Source organism: Haematobia irritans, chromosome 1 (assembly GCF_050003625.1).
Source record: "Haematobia irritans isolate KBUSLIRL chromosome 1, ASM5000362v1, whole genome shotgun sequence".
Classification (NCBI taxonomy): domain Eukaryota; kingdom Metazoa; phylum Arthropoda; class Insecta; order Diptera; family Muscidae; genus Haematobia; species Haematobia irritans.
The window spans coordinates 2225940-2246465 of NC_134397.1; the positions used below are offsets into that span (position 1 = coordinate 2225940).

At 33.5% G+C, this 20526-nt stretch overlaps 3 protein-coding genes across 3 annotated transcripts in view; 2 read left to right on the top strand and 1 right to left on the bottom strand.

The window, feature by feature from the left end:
* The first annotated feature begins 282 nt into the window (after window positions 1-282).
* Window positions 283-1604, top strand: LOC142237066 (uncharacterized). Its single transcript, XM_075308420.1, has 4 exons — window positions 283-486; window positions 543-701; window positions 819-1047; window positions 1118-1604. The coding sequence occupies exons 1-4, from the start codon at window positions 400-402 to the stop codon at window positions 1222-1224; spliced, it is 582 nt and encodes a 193-aa protein (XP_075164535.1). The 5' UTR covers window positions 283-399; the 3' UTR covers window positions 1225-1604.
* Window positions 1605-10927: 9323 nt separating this feature from the next.
* Window positions 10928-20526, top strand: part of tara (SERTA domain-containing protein 2 taranis) — a 56206-nt gene continuing 46607 nt past the window's right edge. The window contains exon 1 of the mRNA XM_075288835.1: window positions 10928-11235. Within this exon, the coding sequence (XP_075144950.1) occupies window positions 11218-11235 (18 nt within the window). The 5' untranslated portion in view covers window positions 10928-11217. The remainder of the gene's footprint in view (window positions 11236-20526) is intronic.
* Window positions 18709-20526, bottom strand: part of LOC142219998 (metallo-beta-lactamase domain-containing protein 1) — a 53020-nt gene continuing 51202 nt past the window's right edge. The window contains exon 2 of the mRNA XM_075288840.1: window positions 18709-19281. The gene's annotated coding sequence lies outside the window, so the exon portion shown is untranslated. The remainder of the gene's footprint in view (window positions 19282-20526) is intronic.

The window sequence follows — 20526 nt, forward strand, 5'->3', positions numbered from 1 at the left end:
TAACATAAAAATAAATAATATATAATAAATAAAATCGCAATAAATAATTAATATATAAATATAATAAATAAAATTGCACGTTATCATTCATACTTTTTCATTTTAAGTAAAATAGAATTTTTCAGTAGTTGCTTTAGATCATCGTTTGGGTCATATTTGGCCAAAATCGAAAAAATGTACCACATAGTACAATTATTTGCAACTCTGATATATAAATACCACTTTAGATACACACATTAAATGCGCGACAGTTTCTGCGGCTGTAACAGTACACATAAACGTTGGCGTTTCATTGTGCGTCGATTAAGTGCCATTTTGAAAATCATTTACAGAAACATAAGCACACATGCGTAGCTGGTTGGCGTTATTAAAGAAAATAAAGAAAAAAATTTAATAAGAATGTACAAAAATAAAAAAATAAGAAACAGCGGGCAATCGCAAATAAAAAAAAATATTAAAAGACGTGTAAGTACGTCCAGCGACGAGGTAAGTTTAGTATTTCGGTATTATATTTTTTATAAACTTTATTGTTTTTCGTTCAGGAAGATGAAATGGTTCTTCTACGAAGAAAAATCAAAGAGACAGAGGAGCAACTCGTTGCCTTAAAGGAAACGCAGGCTTTGCCAGCAGTAGAAGAATCTTCCCAAACATGTGATGATGATGATGATGAGCAGCTTCTAGGAAGCAAATTTCATGAAAAGGTAATTGTTGGTTTTCGATCAAAACCCACCTTGTTTCTTGCCAAAATAAATGAACATAGGTCATAAAATTATATTCTTTTCAACATATCTAGGAGTTTAATCTTTTTATCTTTATAGATGATATGCATAGGCAATAATATTTATTGTCGTGCCATCATCCATAATATGGCGTTGGGGACATCCCACAAATCGTCGCATGTGGCGCGGAAGCTGTTGGAAGGCGTTTTCAAAATAGACATTCTTAAAAAAGCCACGCTGACTGGACAACCTCCAAGGGCACAAGGATTGGAACGTCAGTTGGAGCCAGTTGTTGCTCTTAATTATAAAGCCAGGGAGGCAATTATTGGTAAGTATATACATATATACTAAACTTACAAATTTCAAATGTAGTAATAAATTCTTTTTTCCGTCTTTAGATTTTTCGTTCCGGGTTGCAAAAGAGAGGAATTGGGAGCAACAATCCAAGAAGGACGTTGAGAGAGCAATGTCGCAGCGTCTTGGGGAAATCAAACGGCGCCAATAGTGAACACTTTGATGTTTTGTTTTTGTTTTTTTTTTTTTCTTTTTTTATTGAATTCTTACAATTTAGTTCTTTGTTTTATTGAAGTTCCTAGTCATATGTGAAACGTATGATGATCTCAGTTATACTTTTATTAATATAAGTCATAGTACATAATATAATACAGTTTGTTTTATTGTTTACGGTAATATTATGTGCAACGGGTAGGTTTTTGAATTTGTAGATCAAATTATATATAATTAGATATATTAACATCTAATTATATCAAATTAGATATAATTAGATGTGGGCCAAATTTGAGATCTGGTCAGATCTAATTCCTTTAGAATTAGATCTGATCAGATATTACCATTTTTCGGATCTGACCAGATCTGACTAGATATACTACCGTATCTAATCAGATATGACGGTAGATCTGATAATATCTGGTCAGATCCACCAATTTTTACACGGGTGATACTATCATTTTCGTGATTGAAGACATTTCAATTAAAAAATTAATTGGATCAATTAATTTCGTGATTGAATCAGAAAAAATTTTTTTGTGTGTAGGATAAACTACGTTATCAAAACGATTCATGACATATGCTTTTCGCTTGCAAATTGCAAAGTAATATATCAAGCACATAAACCGAACCAAATCCTATGCCAAATATAGAGTTTAAAATTAAAGTTTGTACAGACAACGAGGAGAACGCAGAGGAAAATCGCTAGAGCGACTCAAAATTCAATTCTGAGTCAACTTGGTTGAATGCAAGTTACGACTATACTATATCGGAAATGATTAAATGGGATAAGTTCATATTACTTAATGAGATAATGTTGCTCTCTCTCTCTCTCTCTCCTAAGATGATTTACAATACCTTAAAGCTCATTTTATTTCATACCTTTATTAGCATTCAATTCAGTTTATCATCTTCACACTCGATTGTGACACAATGAAGTTACACATTACTCTATACGTTTTTGTAGTTTTAAATAATTATATACATGCACATTCTCCCACCACACACACACACACACACACACACATAGATACATACATGATAGTCATGTATATATTGAACATCAATTTGCAAACTCAAACATATTATAGTCCATTCAGTCAGGATGTGCAAACTTACTTTTAATAACCATGAAGGATGTCGTTCAGCCCAAGTAAACCAACAAAAATAAACCTGCCCCATTCCCAGATAATTAATCAATTCCAATGCACTGGAGTCTCTACAAAAGTATGCCAACAGCATAAGTGTTTAAATATTCCCAAAATTCTTTTCACAAATAAGAAAAGTATTTTAGAAAAGGTGTTGTTGGCTTCTTCTACAACAAACATCAAAATTATCATTTATCCTTATGATGTAGGCGAAATTCCAATGTAATACATCCTTAGAATTTCAACCAATGAAACTATCGGATGGGTTTAGTTTTTAGTACTGACGTATTCACACAAACCCATTTAGTTTTAGACAGTATCGAAGACATTGTTATTCATTAAATTTCTATAACGGAGGATTTACGGCGGCCCCGTACTTATATGAGAGTTGTCTTTTATTCGGCGGGATTGGGCAACCCTAGTGTTGCAATCTGTGACCTATCGTGAGATTGAGACAACCTTAGGCATTAGTGCATCCAGCATACATTCAATATTGCATGAACATTTGAAGATTTGGATCGTACACAATTTGTCAATCACTCAAAAAATACGATCGCGTTGCTCCAGAAATACGATGGCGGTGCTTCGAAACACGTCTATGATATAGTGCCAGGTGATGAATCATGAATTTACGCGTATGACCTTGGAAGTAAACAGCAGTCGACTTTTCGAAAAAGCGGTGATGAGTTCTGAGTGGACCCAGAGAAGAAATATGATCACCACAAACATGTTTCAAGAGCAAAATGTTATTATTGGACAGTGAACATGGAATATGTTTGTCTGCGTGTGGCAAAAGTGAATGCATACACTTTTTTTCTCGAAAATAATGTCTATGATTTGAGAGAATGAATATGATAAACTCATGCATAGTGTTACTTTTCCACGGGGACGATGGAGAATGTATATTATTTCGGCAAGCATGTATATGTTTGCGAGAAAAATGTTCGCAGTACAAAAGTAACATATTTGAGGTGATCATATTCCTTCTCTGCGTGCTATAAGAGGAAGATGGAGAATGTATATTATTTCGGCAAGCATGCATATGTTTGGCGAGAAAAATGTTCGCAGTACAAAAGTAACATATTTGAGGTGATCATATTCCTTCTCTGCGTGCTATACTATAAACTAATACGACCAAAAACAGGATGGTATGCAAACGAATGTGCAACAGTTCTTCGAATCCGTAACGTATACATTGTCAAAAAGTCGTTCGCAGCTTACATTATGAACCTTGGCACATGTTTGGGAACTGGACGAAGGATTTTTGCCTGGCAGTAAATTGAAAGATGGAACGAGGTCCATCATTACCAGAATTTATCTTTAGTACAAAGTCTCTTTGGCAATTGAGCAAAGTACCTCAATATTTTTGAGCTGAATTCGGATTACCTGTTTAAGAAGGAAGCCAAAGGCACAAATTCCAAAGTAACTGTATATAATAGCGGTTAGACCAATAATGATATATGGTGTTGTAGTCTGGTAGCCGACACTTAAGGAATCGATAAACCGGGAGCTTAACGATAAACATGTAGCGATGTCCTTAAAGCCAAAAACTCCCAAAACATCTCCATTAACTCTACCCGAAGCATCCCTACGATGATGTCAATCTCTCAACGATATGGCTGAGCAGTTCACGTAATATGGTTGCCCTGGCAAATACTATGGACATACGGCATGAGAAACCCAAAAAATGAGTATGGCGAATGACCGAACGTAGCCGTGCAAAAACCTTAAGATTAGATTCTGTGTAATACCTGAGCAATATTTTAAGATCACTTAGACTATTCAGTCTTTTGTGATGCTTATTAATGAGTACTGCCCGATTCCATGTTTAATACAATTAAAATGAATCTGTTTTTGTTGTTTTTTTTTTGTGGACGCTTTAAAAAGTAATGAAATCGCTTAGAGAAACTTTGAAATGCTATTGAGAGGAGATAAATCACTGACAAAAAACTTATTGGTATTCGGTCGAATCTGGTATTGAATCCGTGACAAATTGTATCCAAGGCGACGAAAAACCCATGGCAAGGCGAGCATGTTAACCAAAACCCAAGCAATTATGGTAAACCTAATGCATACAAAAGATTTTGTATTATTCTCAGGATGTACGCTAACACTCCTTATATCACAATGGGCTGAATAGTCTAAGTAAGGCTGAAACTAAATCGGGCTGCCACTTTAACCTAAATTAACCTTATATCTGTGATAACGAGTCATATAGAATGAAGGGAGCCTCTATCCACAGATCGTCCAGTTAGCTACGCTATAAACATGGTCAATTAGTCATAAGTTGCGACAAGTAGATTAAACGAGGATTGACAAATGGCAACTAAGGCGTTACAAAATGGGCTATGCTCCCTATTCCCATTGGATTATATATGCTATATTAACTGATGTACTTGTCCGATTTCGAAAAGAGGTATTTTCCCATTTGGCCCCGTTGGAATCCATACGAATAGGAATCTATAGGCCATAGGTATTTTGGTTTATAATCTAGCATCACAACCATCATGCGATGGTTATGCATCCTGGCAACTTGCAATGTCATAACTATCAGCAATGGGCTGCACAGGAAAATAAAAAGTTGACTCAAAACCATGCTGAATGACGCATCTGTCCTCCATTCCACAAAAACTTTGATATTAAACAGAAAGAAAAAAAAGCAACTGTTTTGCGCACAAAATGAGAATGGCAAATGAACGAATATGCCAGTGGAAAGCCAGCTTAGGAGCCATAGGAATTGGTCGTTCGGTCATGGCCAACAGCAAGAACACGCTACATGAATAAATTGCAACCATACAGCATTCGAGAAGACCGTAAAGAGGATAGATATATCGAGAGAGAGAGAGAGTAAAATTATCACAAGGACATATCATCGCCCACCTTTACTTCGCACCACCACCACCAACCATCGTACCGCAAGGAATAGTGGCAAGGATCTTACGAAATATTTTAGAGATCCAGTAGAGTGTATATGGATGATTACTGGCTTTTCGCAGAATACAGAGACAAAGAAACGCACACCATTACCCAAAAAATATTAAAACGTTCAACAAAAACACACACACTCACATACATGGCTATATTTAGATGTTTATAAACATTCATGGATAGTGGTACATTCACTCATACTTACATAGAGCCGTAAGTATGCATGTATGTCAAGCTTTTGTATGGGCCATACAAGCTGTGCGTGTGTGTATGTCTGTGGGTTTAATGTAGGCTGCTACCACGCAAATCGTACAACGGCAAGAGCACAACATTAATGCCAACGACTTTGCTATGGCATGGGAGCAGGGACCAGGCGGAGGATGGCTGAATGAATGACAAGCGACCCTACTACTGTTGTTTCGTTGGGTGATTTGGCCTCTGTCAGTCGATTTCACCATCATCATCGCCACCAGCAACTAACTGACGAATGACCATTTATTCATGTCTTTCGTTTGGACGGTGGAATGATAATACGAACGGCTCTGGCTGGCTGGCGGATTTCATTATGTTGCTCGGTCGGTTGATTGTTTTCGTTGCCGCAGCACTCATTTCGTCGCAGTCACACACTCTACATAGCGCACAGGTCTCAACGACTTCGGACTCTGTTCGCCGTATACCAACCACAGACTATGGAATATGTGCTTCAGCTAGAGTGTGGTGTGCTTGCTCGTTTCGTAGCTTCACAAAATTGGTTGCTTGGTCGGTCGGTTGGTTGACTCGAATTCCATTCAGCTTGGGAAATAAACTTCACCACCGTTCATGGACGGACGTATCGTCATGACAACGGCAACAACGATATAGTCCATGATGATGATGATGACGATAATAATGTTGTCGAAGATGATTATCAAGTTGTGAGTTGGCATTGTTTGTTAGTAAACACGTTGCTTGTTAGTTGAATGAAGCTGGGGGGGAAAGTTTGCAAACAAATTTTTGAGTCCGGCGCATGTGCAAACTCAAGTACGTAACGAACGATTTTCGCTTTGCTTTCCGTTGTTCATCTCTATCGTTGGCAGTTGTTTGTGGCTCTGGCTTGACAATGATGATGTACCAAGAGGTAGATTTTTACTGCCAGTAGACATCCATTCCACTTGCCCACTTGCTTTTTGTTAACATACACACACACACACCCATACCTAGCTACAAACATTAACAGGCTTAAATATCGAACGACCAGGGAGGACTGGCATTGTGGTGTCCTCGAGCTCCCTACTTCTGGGAATATCCTTATGGTATTTATTATGCTACCAAACGATATTTTCACTATTGTGTTTTATCTTCTCATAAGAACTATGGACCCTTTGGAATAATTATTGCAAACTCCTCTTTACCTTGAGGGAACTTGTTTGGACCGACAAGTTACGAGGATTGCCTTTTATATTTCGGGATTGGGCAACACTGGTGTTGCAATCTGCCAACTGACAGCTCTATCGCTCTTAAATAACTCCTCTCGCCCAAAAAATTAAATATTGAATAATTTCGTGCTATTATTTCTTTACAACTTTCGACGTGGATCACCACTGTGGTATCACAATGGACTGAATAGTCTACGTGAGTCTGAAAATATGGGGCTGTCAGTATACCTAACCTAAACGTCGACGTGGATTAACTCAACAACAGTGTATTGATGAACTTAATTTTTGGCGATGAAGCTTCGCCAAGTGCCAGTGTTTGTAGATGGTATGGTGAATCCAACCGAAGTCGTAGTTCACTTCAAGATGAATTTCACGAAGGTCGATCAAAATCAGTTGTTGTTCCGGAAACCATTGATGATGGGCGCCAACTGATATTGCAAAATCGTCATGTGACGTATTGTGAGACAATTTGTCAATCACTCAGAAAAAGCTTCACGTCAATTGGTCCAAATGCTCCAAAAATACGATCGCGGTGTTTCAGTCGCAGCAGTCGACTGTATGGGTGTTTCAAGATGGGCCAAATCCAACGAAAGTTGCTCGAGCACGAAAAACTTCCAAGAAGACAATGACCTGGTTCTTCCGAAAAACTGGACATGTCGCATTAGTATCAATAGAAAAACGCAGAAAAATCAATTTGGATTGTACATAGAATGATCAAAAACCGGGTTTTGTACAAGTCGGTTAAAAAACGGATTTTTTCCAAAACCGGTGCTCGTTGTTTTCTTGAAACAAATAACTGGCATAACTGGTTTTCAAACATTCTGAAAAGAAAATCTAATTATATTTTTACAAAAACTCAACAAAAACTCAAAAAAAAAACGAAAAGTGTTTTCATTGCAGTTTATTAAAATTTGCTTATATTTGCCATTTTACAATGAAAATAAAAAATCGACAGCCGACTGTTGAGGCCTTGAAAACACCGGTCAACCAAAAATGGGATTTTCACGAAAACCGACAATCGGCGTAAGAAGAATCGGTTCAAAAGCATGCAAAAGTGTATTGATTTTAATGGGGAATAATTTGAAAGGAAATCGCTTTATTGATTTTTGATGATTAATATTTGTTTTTGTTCTCTAATCCCGTAATATAAAAGTCATGAGATGCTTCCTACAATATGTTTGTTTTTAAAAGAAGCCGTGACTTTCAGGGTCTATAGTAGGGCTTCCACATGGATAATTTTCAAAAGAGAACTTTCGCTTTAAAAAAAGAGAACATTTTAACTAAAAAAGAGTTTACAATAAAAAATTCTTTATTAAATAATTAATAATTTTATTGATGTTAAAATTAAAATAATAGTTTCTAATGATAGAAACAACGAAATGAATATATAATAGGTGTGTTCCTTTACTTTACTCGTAGTAAAAAGTAGTAAAAGAGAGAAATATTGAAAATCCTCTCAGATTTCTATATTTGTTAAATGTACAGGAACGAAAATATAGTAAAAATTCTAAAAATGTCAAATAAAAAACAAAAGAAGCATTGTGATTTGAATAAATATTTTAAAAACATGTAGATAAATTAAATACTTTTATATCGAAATTTTTTGACAAATGGCAGATTTTTTGCAGGAAACTTTGAAATCCTTATTACGATAGAAAGAAGCTATGGTTTTTACATTGTTAAAAAAAGTACTCCTTTTGCAAAATTTTTAATCAAAGTAAAACTCTGGCTTCTGGGCTATAAAGTAGAGTAATAGAGCATATTATCAGTATCTTATAAGGTGGGGTTTTTCATTCCGTTTGTAACACATACAAATAACGAATTCTGAAAGTATATATAGTCTTGATCAGGTGTCCAACTTCCAACGTCTATAGACCAGCCCGTGAATCCACTAGGGACCTACAAACCTCTAAATATAGAGAAAAACATTTCAGCTTTGACACAAAGAAAATATTATGATGATATCTTAATCCATTAAAAAGTTACAGAATTATTTCCAAAAAAAGTGATTTGGAACTACTTTAGTTTCGAAAATTTGAAAACAAATAATTATTTTTGTCATGACATATCTACAACCTTTACTCGAAAAAATTTGTCAAGTAACTTGTAGTAAAAAACTTTTAAAAGAGACATGCATTTTGACATTGTTCTCTTAAAATTGTTTACTACTTTTACTATTTTTTGGGGTTGAGGAACGGTCTCTAGTAAAAACTAGTAAAAGTAGTAACTAGTAGTACGTAAAGGAACACAACTATTAAAACAATAAAAAACAAAAAGAATCACATTTTCTTAAAAAATAAACAGAATAAATTCAAAAATACGCTGTCAAAAATAAAACACACATGTTCCTATTAACTCGCCCACAATTGACGACGACAACGTATTGGTGTATTTACGTCGCCAAATTTTTACGCGGTACGTCGAAACGTCGCAATTGTGTTCCGGGCTTTAATTTGTCAACAGATTTAACCCACTAATTGTTTAGTGGCGAACAATTGTGGCGAATTCCTACTAAATAAATAAAATTCCATCAATCTAGGATTTTTTTGAAATAGAGTACATAAAGAGCACTGTTGGACATAAAAATACGGCACCAAAAAAAGAGAGTGAACAAAAAGATACGAACACAAAAACAGAACATGTTCTCTTTAAAAGAGATGTAATGGACAGCCTATCTATAGGGCTGAAAAATGCCTATATAAAAGCGACACTCAGAAAAAAGTGAAAATACAAGGTTTATATAGAAAATGCAAATAAGATAATAATTTTTGTCAAATTGAAGAAAATTTATTAAAAATAATATTTTTTTTCTGCTGTTTAATAAAATTTCATATTTTTGAAGAAAATATTTGGAATAAATGATAAATAAAAAATTGTTCATATGTATGTGATGATTTTTGTGCTTTTTCGATCTTTATTTTTCAAATCTAGATCTTGATCTCAAGCTCGAAAAAAATATAATTTTCAAATGTTAATATGTCTTTTGTGTTATATGTTAAGTTTTAGACAGACACAATTTAAGTAAAATTTAGTAATTTAAGAAACTTATGAACTAAGTTTCAGCAAACTTCACCCACCCATATAAACTATTTTCATAGTTAGTAAAATTGTGTACTTCATTTATATAAAACTTTTTTTCTAATTTTTAGTCCACGTCCTTAATTAAAATAAGAAAAATTTTCTCACATTTGGCAAAAGTGTACTAAAATCAACTAATTTTCATGAACTAAAATAAAGTTAAATCGGCTATAAAAAATGTCGTTGTCATATTTCTCGGGGAATATGCCGATTTGAATTCTGGAGGTTTTTTAATGCATTTGTTATTTGGTTATATTTTAATTGTGATATTGTTTTAAAGTTTAAAAATGGGATTTTTTAAAAATAGTCCACATGGGTCCATATTATGGTGTAGTATTCACATTCATATCAACTAAATTACTTTTTTTACTCTTCAAAATGTTCAATATGTAATAATAGTGAAGAAAATAATTAGGTACCTTTGTTTAAAGTATCATACTGGAGTCGAATATATCTGCTGGAAAAGTAGCTCATTTAATACCTATAATGACAATTATATGTGAGTGCATATATATGTACCAAAGTATAGCATGGATGGATATGTATGTAAAGTCCATTCTAAAATCATGCTAGGTACAGTGAGTTCTAGCTTTAATTTTCTTTGAAATTTTAGCCTTTTGAGCATTTAATGTTCAGTTCATATTCATTTCGATTATCGCAATTGGTACTGTAAGGGGTTCGACTGTAGTGCCCTAGTATCATTACGTGTATGTGTATGGACATCGAGTTATACAAACTCACAAAACTCTATGAAAAAATCCTGGCTTAAGTATATACCGATATATGAACAGGTACACACACACACATACACAAACTCATGTATCTCAACAACACACTCATTTACTTACAATCATACTTACACACTACGATACATATGAAAATGCTTAAAAGCTTTCGGTTCTCTGGCCGTTTGTTCCTAAAATGGATTCGTTTGGATTCGTACGACGACTATTGGCTCTGGTCGTGGCAAAAATTATTGCTGCAGCTGCAATGACTTCTGCTACTGCTGCTGTTGATATTCTTTTGATGGTGCTACTTTTGTTGTTGTTGCTTTTGTTTTGTCAACAACAAAAAAATGGACAGTGTGAACTCTGCACTTCAAGAGCACAGAACATGCAATACAGCGCTTTAGCGCAAATCCACTAAAATTGAATTCACCAACGTAAAGAAAAAATTCTACGTAATTTACGACAAAAAAGAAAAGAAATCAAAAAGCTATTCTAGCGGTAACTTTAAAATTAAAAAAAAAAACGCAAATAGTAGAGACTTCTGATTGTTCACAAGATGCAATTTCCCGAAAGACTTTTGAAAATTTTATTTGTAATATTCTAAATCTGAACATAATGGCTGAATCGGAATTCATCAAATTTTCGGGGTTATTCTAAGAAAATAAAAATCAACAGATTGAGAAACTAAGTGAAAATGCTGACTTGTCACCAAGTAAGTACCTCCCACTACTCATCTCAAATTTGAATTTCTTTAAGCCAATCCATTGACTGTGATAGTTTTACTGATTAGGAATGCGTTGCGCGTTGCAATGCAAAGACTTCGGCGAGTGATACAATGTGATTGCATTCTTGCCATTCTTCTTGCAGCCACATATGCACGCATATACCTCATGCTAAAGTTGGGGGTAGTTATTGTTAAGTCTGAGAAGAGTTTGACAACACATGTACTTCGAAGATAAACATGTGAGTGAGGTCGAATGGTTGCACCCCCCACCCCCCGCCTTGGCTTAAGCACTACGTAAGCACCGAATGATAATTGTCTTGTGTGTACTTTTTTTTTATTATTTTTGCTCAACAATAGCGGCACATTTTCCACATTTTGTTTTGATTCTCAATATTTAGCATTGGTTTTCTTTTTTGCTCACGCACACACGGACACTCACAAACGTTCATATAAATGCCATACATATTCACGGAAATATTAGAGGCAACCTAAATTGGTTCGAAACCAGCCATTAATCGCCTACTACTAACAATTGGCCTTTTTATTAGTCGATGATGGTTGTAGTATGTCGTCGTCGTAGTAGAGGTGACTGCGATGGCAGCGGTGGTTGAGGTTTGAGATGACCACCTCCACCACAGTTGTTGTTCTTTACAACAGTAATTCGAATTCGACGACCTACACAATGTGATATGAGTGTGTGTGTTTATAAAAGTTGAAATGAGCTTTTGTATGGGGGATATAAAAATCAAATTCCTATCGCTTTTATTATTAAAACACTTTCGGAGATTAATGACTATAGGAATGGTATGCACTCATCACATACACATGCACTCAAACACGCGGTCGACCCCCTCCCTTACCAGACTAATGAGAAGAAACAGGGATCAAAACAAAACGCGAAAAAATAACAACCTCCAAAAAAAATGAAAACACAAATAGCAATGCAGACTTTTTTTGTCAAAAGGAAAAAAAAACATATGTGACTGTTTCATATGGAAAGCTGTGCCTACATAAACGACTATGCGCTGCAGACAGAGCACCATAACTTCTGCCTATTTGGTGTATCTTAATGGTTGGGCTGTCAGCACAACGCTTTGTGTGACCAAGAAGAAAGCACACCAAATGCATAAAACGCTTCCGAATAATTAAAATGAAAATATTTTTGCGAAACTCTTGGCAATCAGGTTGAGACAAACCATTAGGGGCCATTATTTCATACACGGAATCTATTTATTTCCCATGGAAACTTTACCTCATTAAATTTATTGCTAATGAGGACATATTCGAGGATCTTTTAGGGACTTCCTAATTCATCAACTATATTTGCTAGTTATGGCTCAACAGCGTTGTTGGCGCTATAAGAGATTTAAAGTAAGAATTTTTAATTTTAGTTAAATACTCTTTCCAAAAAGATTGTGCGGTAGTAAAATATTTTTTTTTATTAATGATACCTATTGCACACACTGTTTGTACCACATATTGTCGTAAGCAATCGAATTTTTAATTACAATAAAAGACAAATTTCCTTAGAAAAAAAAAAAAAAGACGAAAAACATTTCACTGAAATGTAGGTCGAAAACGTTTGTTGCTAGTACCTCCCTCATTTAATATCATAATTTATTATTTTTTAATAAATAAATAAAATTTCACTGAAATGTTTTCTACCCTCACTTCCGCACTTATCTTAAGAAATCTCTTTTATATCGAACTTCGAACAGCATGTCATGAAGTCTAAACTTAAAGTTGAAGAATTAAAATTGTTTTATGTGGGAAATATTTTTTTCGGAAACAATTTGTACTAACATACATTTTCCGAAAATAAAAAAAAAATCAAAACAGTTGTTTTTACCATAAAACATAAAAACAATAATTTTTAAAACGTCAAAGATCATTGCACCCTAAAAAAAATCGCTTCTCAAACATATTTTGCAGGAAGTATATATATTATTGGATACTGCCAAAACATTAATATGTTTGTTTTATGTGAAGCATTTTGAGCCCAAAACTATTATATGCTTGGAAGAATTTTCCTCAAAGAATATTATGCTCATTCCCTCACATAATTTTTACTTCCACGAAATTTTTTAGTTACTGGCACCTTTTTCTGTAATACAAATAATGTTGAAGAAATTATTCAATTTTATAATTTTTTTAAATTTTACCTTTCGCATGGACGAAGAATCGAACCGAGGACAAATGGACTGAGCTTTTGGATAATATATTATTTTTTTATTGCAAAAATAACAATTTTGTAACAAAAAACTGTTTTTGGGTATAAAAGTTTGAAATTTTGGAAGGAATTCAAAACTCTAACAAAAGAAGAACGTGGAGTCGAGTATAATCATACATAAATAATTTTATAATATACACTGATAAAAATATTGACCTAATATGGAAGATTATGCAACTTAAAGTTTAGGACTCGAAATTTACGCAATGTTAAGGACAAAATTCTTTAAAATAATGACATTTTAATTAAAAGAAAGTTTATAATCCTTGCTTCGAAAAAATTTTTCATTAAATTTAGGACACAAATCTTGAAATTTTGCGTGACTCTGTTGAAGTCGTAGATCTTTGAAGTAAGGCAAATGTTCCTTAAAATAAAGTAAAACATTTTTAATTTAAAGAAATCGTCTTTAACTCAACTGATATATTGAATTTTTAAATTTAAGATAAAAATGCTTCAAATGGCTAAGGCTAAGACTTATTTCAAAGATTTGCATCTTTGGTTTAAAGTTTTTTTAGCATTAAGAAAACAGTGTTTACTTTGAAGTACTTGGTATAATTTGGATTTTGAAACTGGAATTTGTTTGTACATGAATACCTTTATTAATATATCGCAAACAGAGAATAAAAATTCGATGAATGAGATCTGTATCCAATTTTAATTTTATCGATCCTAGATTTAAAGCCAGGGAGGTCCCTAAAAAATGTCTTTATTTTAAAGAAGCCGCATCTTTGGCTCGGAATCAATACCAAAATCCTTAAAGGAAGGTCAAAATCTTTAGATCCAAGTAAACTTTTTTTTGAGTGTACACATTAATTTATTTAGGCGTGAACAGTTTTTTACTAGCATTTAACACCATTTTAAATGCATTTAAAACTGATCGTGTTTTGCACTTAATTTCATTTTTACCTTTAAGGCCGGTATTAAGTTGGCATTATCGCTCTAAAATGACCCTGTTTTCATTTTAAAGAAAATAAATTTTTTCAATTGTTTTACCTGCAAAACTCGAACTTAATGCCCGCTTTTATATTTGAAGGTGTCCGTCAACTCCTCTTGGACTACTTATTAATAAAGAGGAACTAAACTTTGTTTTTATACATTTTACTGTTTAATTTTTCACTATTTCCTCCTTTCGTTATTTTTATGAAGATCCCTTTGCTAATTTTTGTATATTTTCAACCGTTTTTTAATTTCCTTTGCCTGAATATTTTGACTTACTCCTCGTACGTTCCGATTTCTTGTAACGAACCAAGAAAAAGATTGTGCCCATAATGCCAAAATTGTAAACAAAACACATGTCCTCATATGCATAAAATGCTGCTGTCAAGGCGAAAACGCATGCTGTTTTTTGTTAATTTTTTCAAACGTATATTCTCTTGGTTCCGAATGTCTATTCTCTTTACTCCGAATACTCATTATAATATTCAAATTAAATAATATTTAGACTAAAGCATATCAAATTTTTGGCCTTATCATAAAACAGTTTCCCGAAACAACATACAAGCGGTTTCACAGAAATTGCTCTCTTTTGATTCTCTCGCTGTGTTATGTTGATATCTTTCGTCAAACCTCCCGGTTTCCATCTCTATTTCTTTCTCTATACTCTCTCTCTCTCTCTCTGTCGCTCTCTGAATAAAATATCACAACCTATATATGTTTATTCGAAATTTGTGAATTTATATATGTTTACATTCACACATATTATATTTATGAAATATTCATGCCCCAAACATAATATTCTAACATATTAACATATGTGTCCCAAACATTTAGTTTTAGTTTAGGAACATTACATGCTTGCACTTAAATATATTGTGTATAAAAATTGTGCCCGAAGCACATCTTGTTTATATCGGAACATATGAAAAACATATTTTTCTAACAGTGAGTGAAATAAGAACGGGAAAGAATGTATATTATAGAAAATTTCAATGTAAGTTATGGGCCGTTCATTTCATACATTTTTAGGCTGAAACTTATTTTAGTTATGTTTGGAAAAGTGAAAAAAGCAATTAAATTAATTGAACAAAAAAATAAATAATTTTCACTAAAATTTATATGAAAGGATGATTTTTTGTGTAACTATTTCCCAAAAAAAAACTATAGTGTCCTTGAAGCTGCAATAACTTTACTTAAATATTCTCTTGTCCAAAATATACATCCTTAATTTTCTCTATTTGGAAATACAATATAAATAAAATATATTCAATACTTTTAAATGTATAGCTCATTAATTTGGGAAAATCCATTGGTTCACATAACTTTTGGCAACTTGGACCATGGGTGCGAATGATAACCGTACCAATTTACATATATGATATATTACTCATACCACATTGTACCACAAGCTTATTAAGACTTTCAATCTCAAGTCCCTTTGGAAAGTTTCATTTTCTTAAATCTGCCTCTTTTTTGACAAGGCTTGGGTAGCACTAACATGCATATTGTTCTTGCAATAAAAAGGTATCCAATGGTATCAAACCAAATGATCATCGCACCTCATTAACATCACTATATTTTTCTATCTTTTTGTTTTTATTCTCCATTAAGGTTAAATTTGAAAATATATACTTAAAATTTTGATTAATGTAATTCAAATATAATTTTAAAAATTAGGTGAATCACTTACATTTTTATTGCAGTTAAGTAATCTAATTTTACATAACAAAATTATTGTTAGTGATAGATATTATCATTTTCGTGATTGGAGCAAATATAAAAAAATATTCGAATCAATACTTTTTGTATTGTGACGTAAAAAATTGTTATATTATCCTTTCATTTTTGGGACCGTAAACTTACAAATTATAGATTATGGTGCATTATAGTTGGAGGACCCATAGATTGGTGGACTCTACCATATTGTGTGTGTACTATTATCTCTATAATTAGGACAAGCTCGTTCAATCCAAGATTTTGATGAAAATAGTTATATGTAATAAATTACAACTTTATGAGATTTTAACCATGAAAAGGGACAATAAGATTTCTATTTGAAAACAAATGTAATCGACATTGTCAATTAAAATATTTCAATTAACTGTTTTGATTATTATGACCCAACAAACAATACTCACAGATCAACATGTTTAGCACAATGTTGCTAGCGAAGCATTAGCAACACAATATCATTAGTGACCCCATAATATGTATAGCAAAACAATATATAATATTGTACTACCGCTGGCACATAAACATTAACACACATTTGTATAGGAATAAAAGCTGACATACATAAATATCTATAAAAAAATACAAACATACATAAAAGAAATCAAGATCTCTTACATCGCTTGTTTTCGCATATCGAGCAATTGCATATTGAGAGTACTATGGTGGTATTTTTTCCTGCCTGGGCATTCGTGGTGGAACCTCGATTAAAATTTCGATTATGAATGAATTGAGCAAATGTTTTTCTTCCGTCTGTCTCTCTACTCTATGGTCTGACTGTGCACACATTTTGATGTTTGGTAATGACGATATTTAATGTGACGATGTCTGTCCGTCTGTATTGTGGCTGGTGGTTGTTGTTGTTGTTTTTTTTTTGGCTTGTAGTAAACAAAACGACCGCAAAATTCAAACCGCTATTCAAAGTGCCCACATGCTTCGTTGTTCCTTCTTAGTATGACTACAAAACATAGTAGATGTTTCCACATACATACTTATATAGGTATGGCATTAAAAAATGTAATATTAATAAAAACAAAATAAACAAAACTTAGGAGTCTTCTCTTTCATTCATTGGGACTTTTTTTCCTAAATGTGAGAGCGAGTGGATAATGGGTACTTGGGTGTTTATGTGTATGTGTGTGTTTATGAGGATTTGTTTATGTTGTGCTTGCTTTTCATAAAAAAGGGGGTTAGGTGAGGTCGCGCCTTGCTGCCTTTATATTGATTTAATTTTATCCTCTCGCTCTCTGATACTCTCTGTTATTGCTGTTATAATTTTATTACCGGTGACACAAGTGGTTTCTTTTAAAAGCATTTGCTCTTATGTTGCTCTGGCTTTTCCTGTTGTTTTGACGTTGTTGCTGTTCTTGTTATTGTTATTGCTCTATACGCAATGTATCAAAACGACGGAAAGCTCGACATTCATGATTTTTTATAATATTTTTATTTGTTTCTTAAATGTGCGCGCCTCCATACAAGTCCATATGTATTAACATACTACAAATCTACGTCGTACTTACAACAATCTAAAGAGTATCGTTGTAGTAAGGCATGTACGTAAGTTCATACAGACAATAAAAACGTACGTTTTTGGGGAAAGCCTCCATATATATTTGTATGAAAGTTTGTATTGGCGTTGTAGATTAGAAAATGCAAAGCAAAACAAAAACCGAAAAAAGGGTTTATGCTGTAGTTGTTGTTGGTGATGTTGGTGTTGTTTACAATTCATTTTCATTTTATTGAGAGTTTTATACTAAATTCTTGTGTGCTTCTGCTGCTGCTGTATGACATAGAGAGTTAGAGTAAATTTTAAATTGCCTCTTGCGTTTCTTCTTTTTCGGCTTGATTTTATATTTTCTTGTTGTGTTGTTTTTTTACAATGCGTCCCATTTTAATGCGTTCTCATCCATGTAGTGTTGTGAGTGAGCCTCTGCTAAATATCAAACGGCCTTTGCACTCATTCGTTTTAGGGTATGAATGAATCAATGTTGATTGTTGAATGGGGTGAATGAATAGATGGATGGATGGTTGAATGGGATGGGGGTGGGGGTTGGGTTTTATGCTGTTGATATGTTCACTCTGTCTGCCTGCCTGGCGGCGGCTGGCTGCTTGGTTAGCGAGCGAGTGTCTTTATTTATTTAATCGTTTTTTATTTGTCATTTATTTCTGTATTTTATAATTTTGATTTTTTGTTGTTGGTAGCGGAGTGTTTTCATTAGTTTGGCACGCGCCACCGCATGTGGTCGTAGGTCGGGATTCGCTGATTTTTTATGGCTATTGCTGGCGCTTTGGTTTAGTGTTGTTGTATTTTGTTTTTCTTTCCTGGCTTTATCGTTTCATTTCTTTTTTTTGTCATCGACAATGGCCGTGTTGACAAGTGGTTGTTTTTGTAGTGAGAAAATGCAATTTACGAGTAGTACTCGCACATAATTATGCGTGTTTTGTTGTTGTACTTGTACCTCTTTTGTTCTTAATTTGACGGTCAATTGTTGCTCTTAGTGTGTCAGTGGTGCATCACCACTAAGTACCTAACCAGGATTAATTTGATTTAAATGTCATAAATATAAACACTAGCATACATACATGTGTATATTTGACAGTAAGGTTAGCTATTTGGGTTAAAAGGATGTAGTAAAATTTCTTATTTCGACTATGAAACACTTCGTACTTTTCTTATTGGTCCAATGCTGATAATGCCAATATACTATTGGCTTATGACATTGATGTATTCATATTTAATCAAAGAACAATCCCTATTAACAATTGTGCTTGAATATTTTTCTTATTATTATATATTATATAAAAACATTTTAAAATGTTTATCGAACTTGGTTTAAACAATTATTCTTATTTATTTACTACCATAAGTGGACTTTATAAATCTTGAGGAAATAAATATAGCGTTTCCAAATACAATAAGAGTACCTATATATGAAACTGCTTTACCACTTACATAACCTCAGTATATTTTCCACAAATCAGGATAGCTATCAGACTTCATTACTTAGAGAATTTTTAACAATACCTTATCATCTCAAATTGTTGATATCGAAAAGCAACCGAATACGTAGCAACCAATATTTCCAATGTGTGTTCTCAATGAAATTCCTTTAAGTAGAAATGATAATCTAATTTGCCTGAAATATAACATCGGAGAAAAGAAAATAAAATTTATTGGTGTAAAAAATATTCAAGTATTTTATATTCCATAAAATCCTTAACATTTTGCGAAAGTTTGGAAGTCTCAATTGACCAAGGACACAACAAACGACAAAGTGTATACAAAAAACGCACAGCTTTCCAATTTTAGCACACGATATTATAATTTTGAAGAAATGTTCCTATACTAAAATAAAATTGTACTTGGATCTAAGGATTTCAAACTTTATTGCGTGCCAAACATACTTTAAATAACTTATTATTATATGTATATATGGAACTAAGATAAACATTTCATTTATGTTTGTCTTCGAAGAGTTTACATTGGGCGAACGAAAAAGAACTTCATAGTCTTTCGTAAAATGGCAAAAAATCAAAATTGCTCATTCTATATCTTAATGCCATATAGTAGCTCTCTCTTCCATTCAATAAAAGAAAAACTATTTCGTTTAAGTTCACAAGTCAATTTTGCAAACACTTGGTCACATCTTGTGCTAAAATCGTACATACCAGCACAAAGAGCAAATTCCAAGCTGTAGTAATTTCGAGGAAGAGATTTTTTCAAAGCTTCTAATCTCTCTGCTAACAATAATGATAATGTGTTTTTTTTTTCGGATTGTTTACTAGCCATGTGTTAGAGGTCGGTTTAGCAATACAAAGACAACACAGTCAGTCGTCTATTGTTTAGTGGCGCTTAGAGAATGCTCCGGCCGCTGCTAATTTGTTTACATCCGCATGGTATGCAATGCACATTCTTATACACACACTTGTGTACAAACTCACTCATATTGCGTGGTTAATTGCCACACTCACTCAGCTGACTACTTAAGTGCTGAGAGAACTGTAGACAGTTCACATAGTTATATGTGCGTCTTTCTCTTCGTGGGGAATTCTAGCCTGTCAATAAAAACAAACACAAAGAAACATCCAACCAAACATGAAATTAATCATTACATGGCTATAACTGAATGGCTTGTTAAGACTTTCAGTTTCATTCACTATGGAGTTGGGAACATACCCATAAATAAAGAGCTTGAACTTGCGTTCTCCGATGTACATACATTCGGACATACGTGAGCACATGCATATTTGTTACTTACTCAGTGTTCAATGAATCACGAGTGGAGAATTTTTGCTTTACAATTCCGCGTATATTTGAGAAAGTAACATTGTCCACTAACAGAACAGAAACAGGGATGCATGGGTGGAAACGAATGAATTGT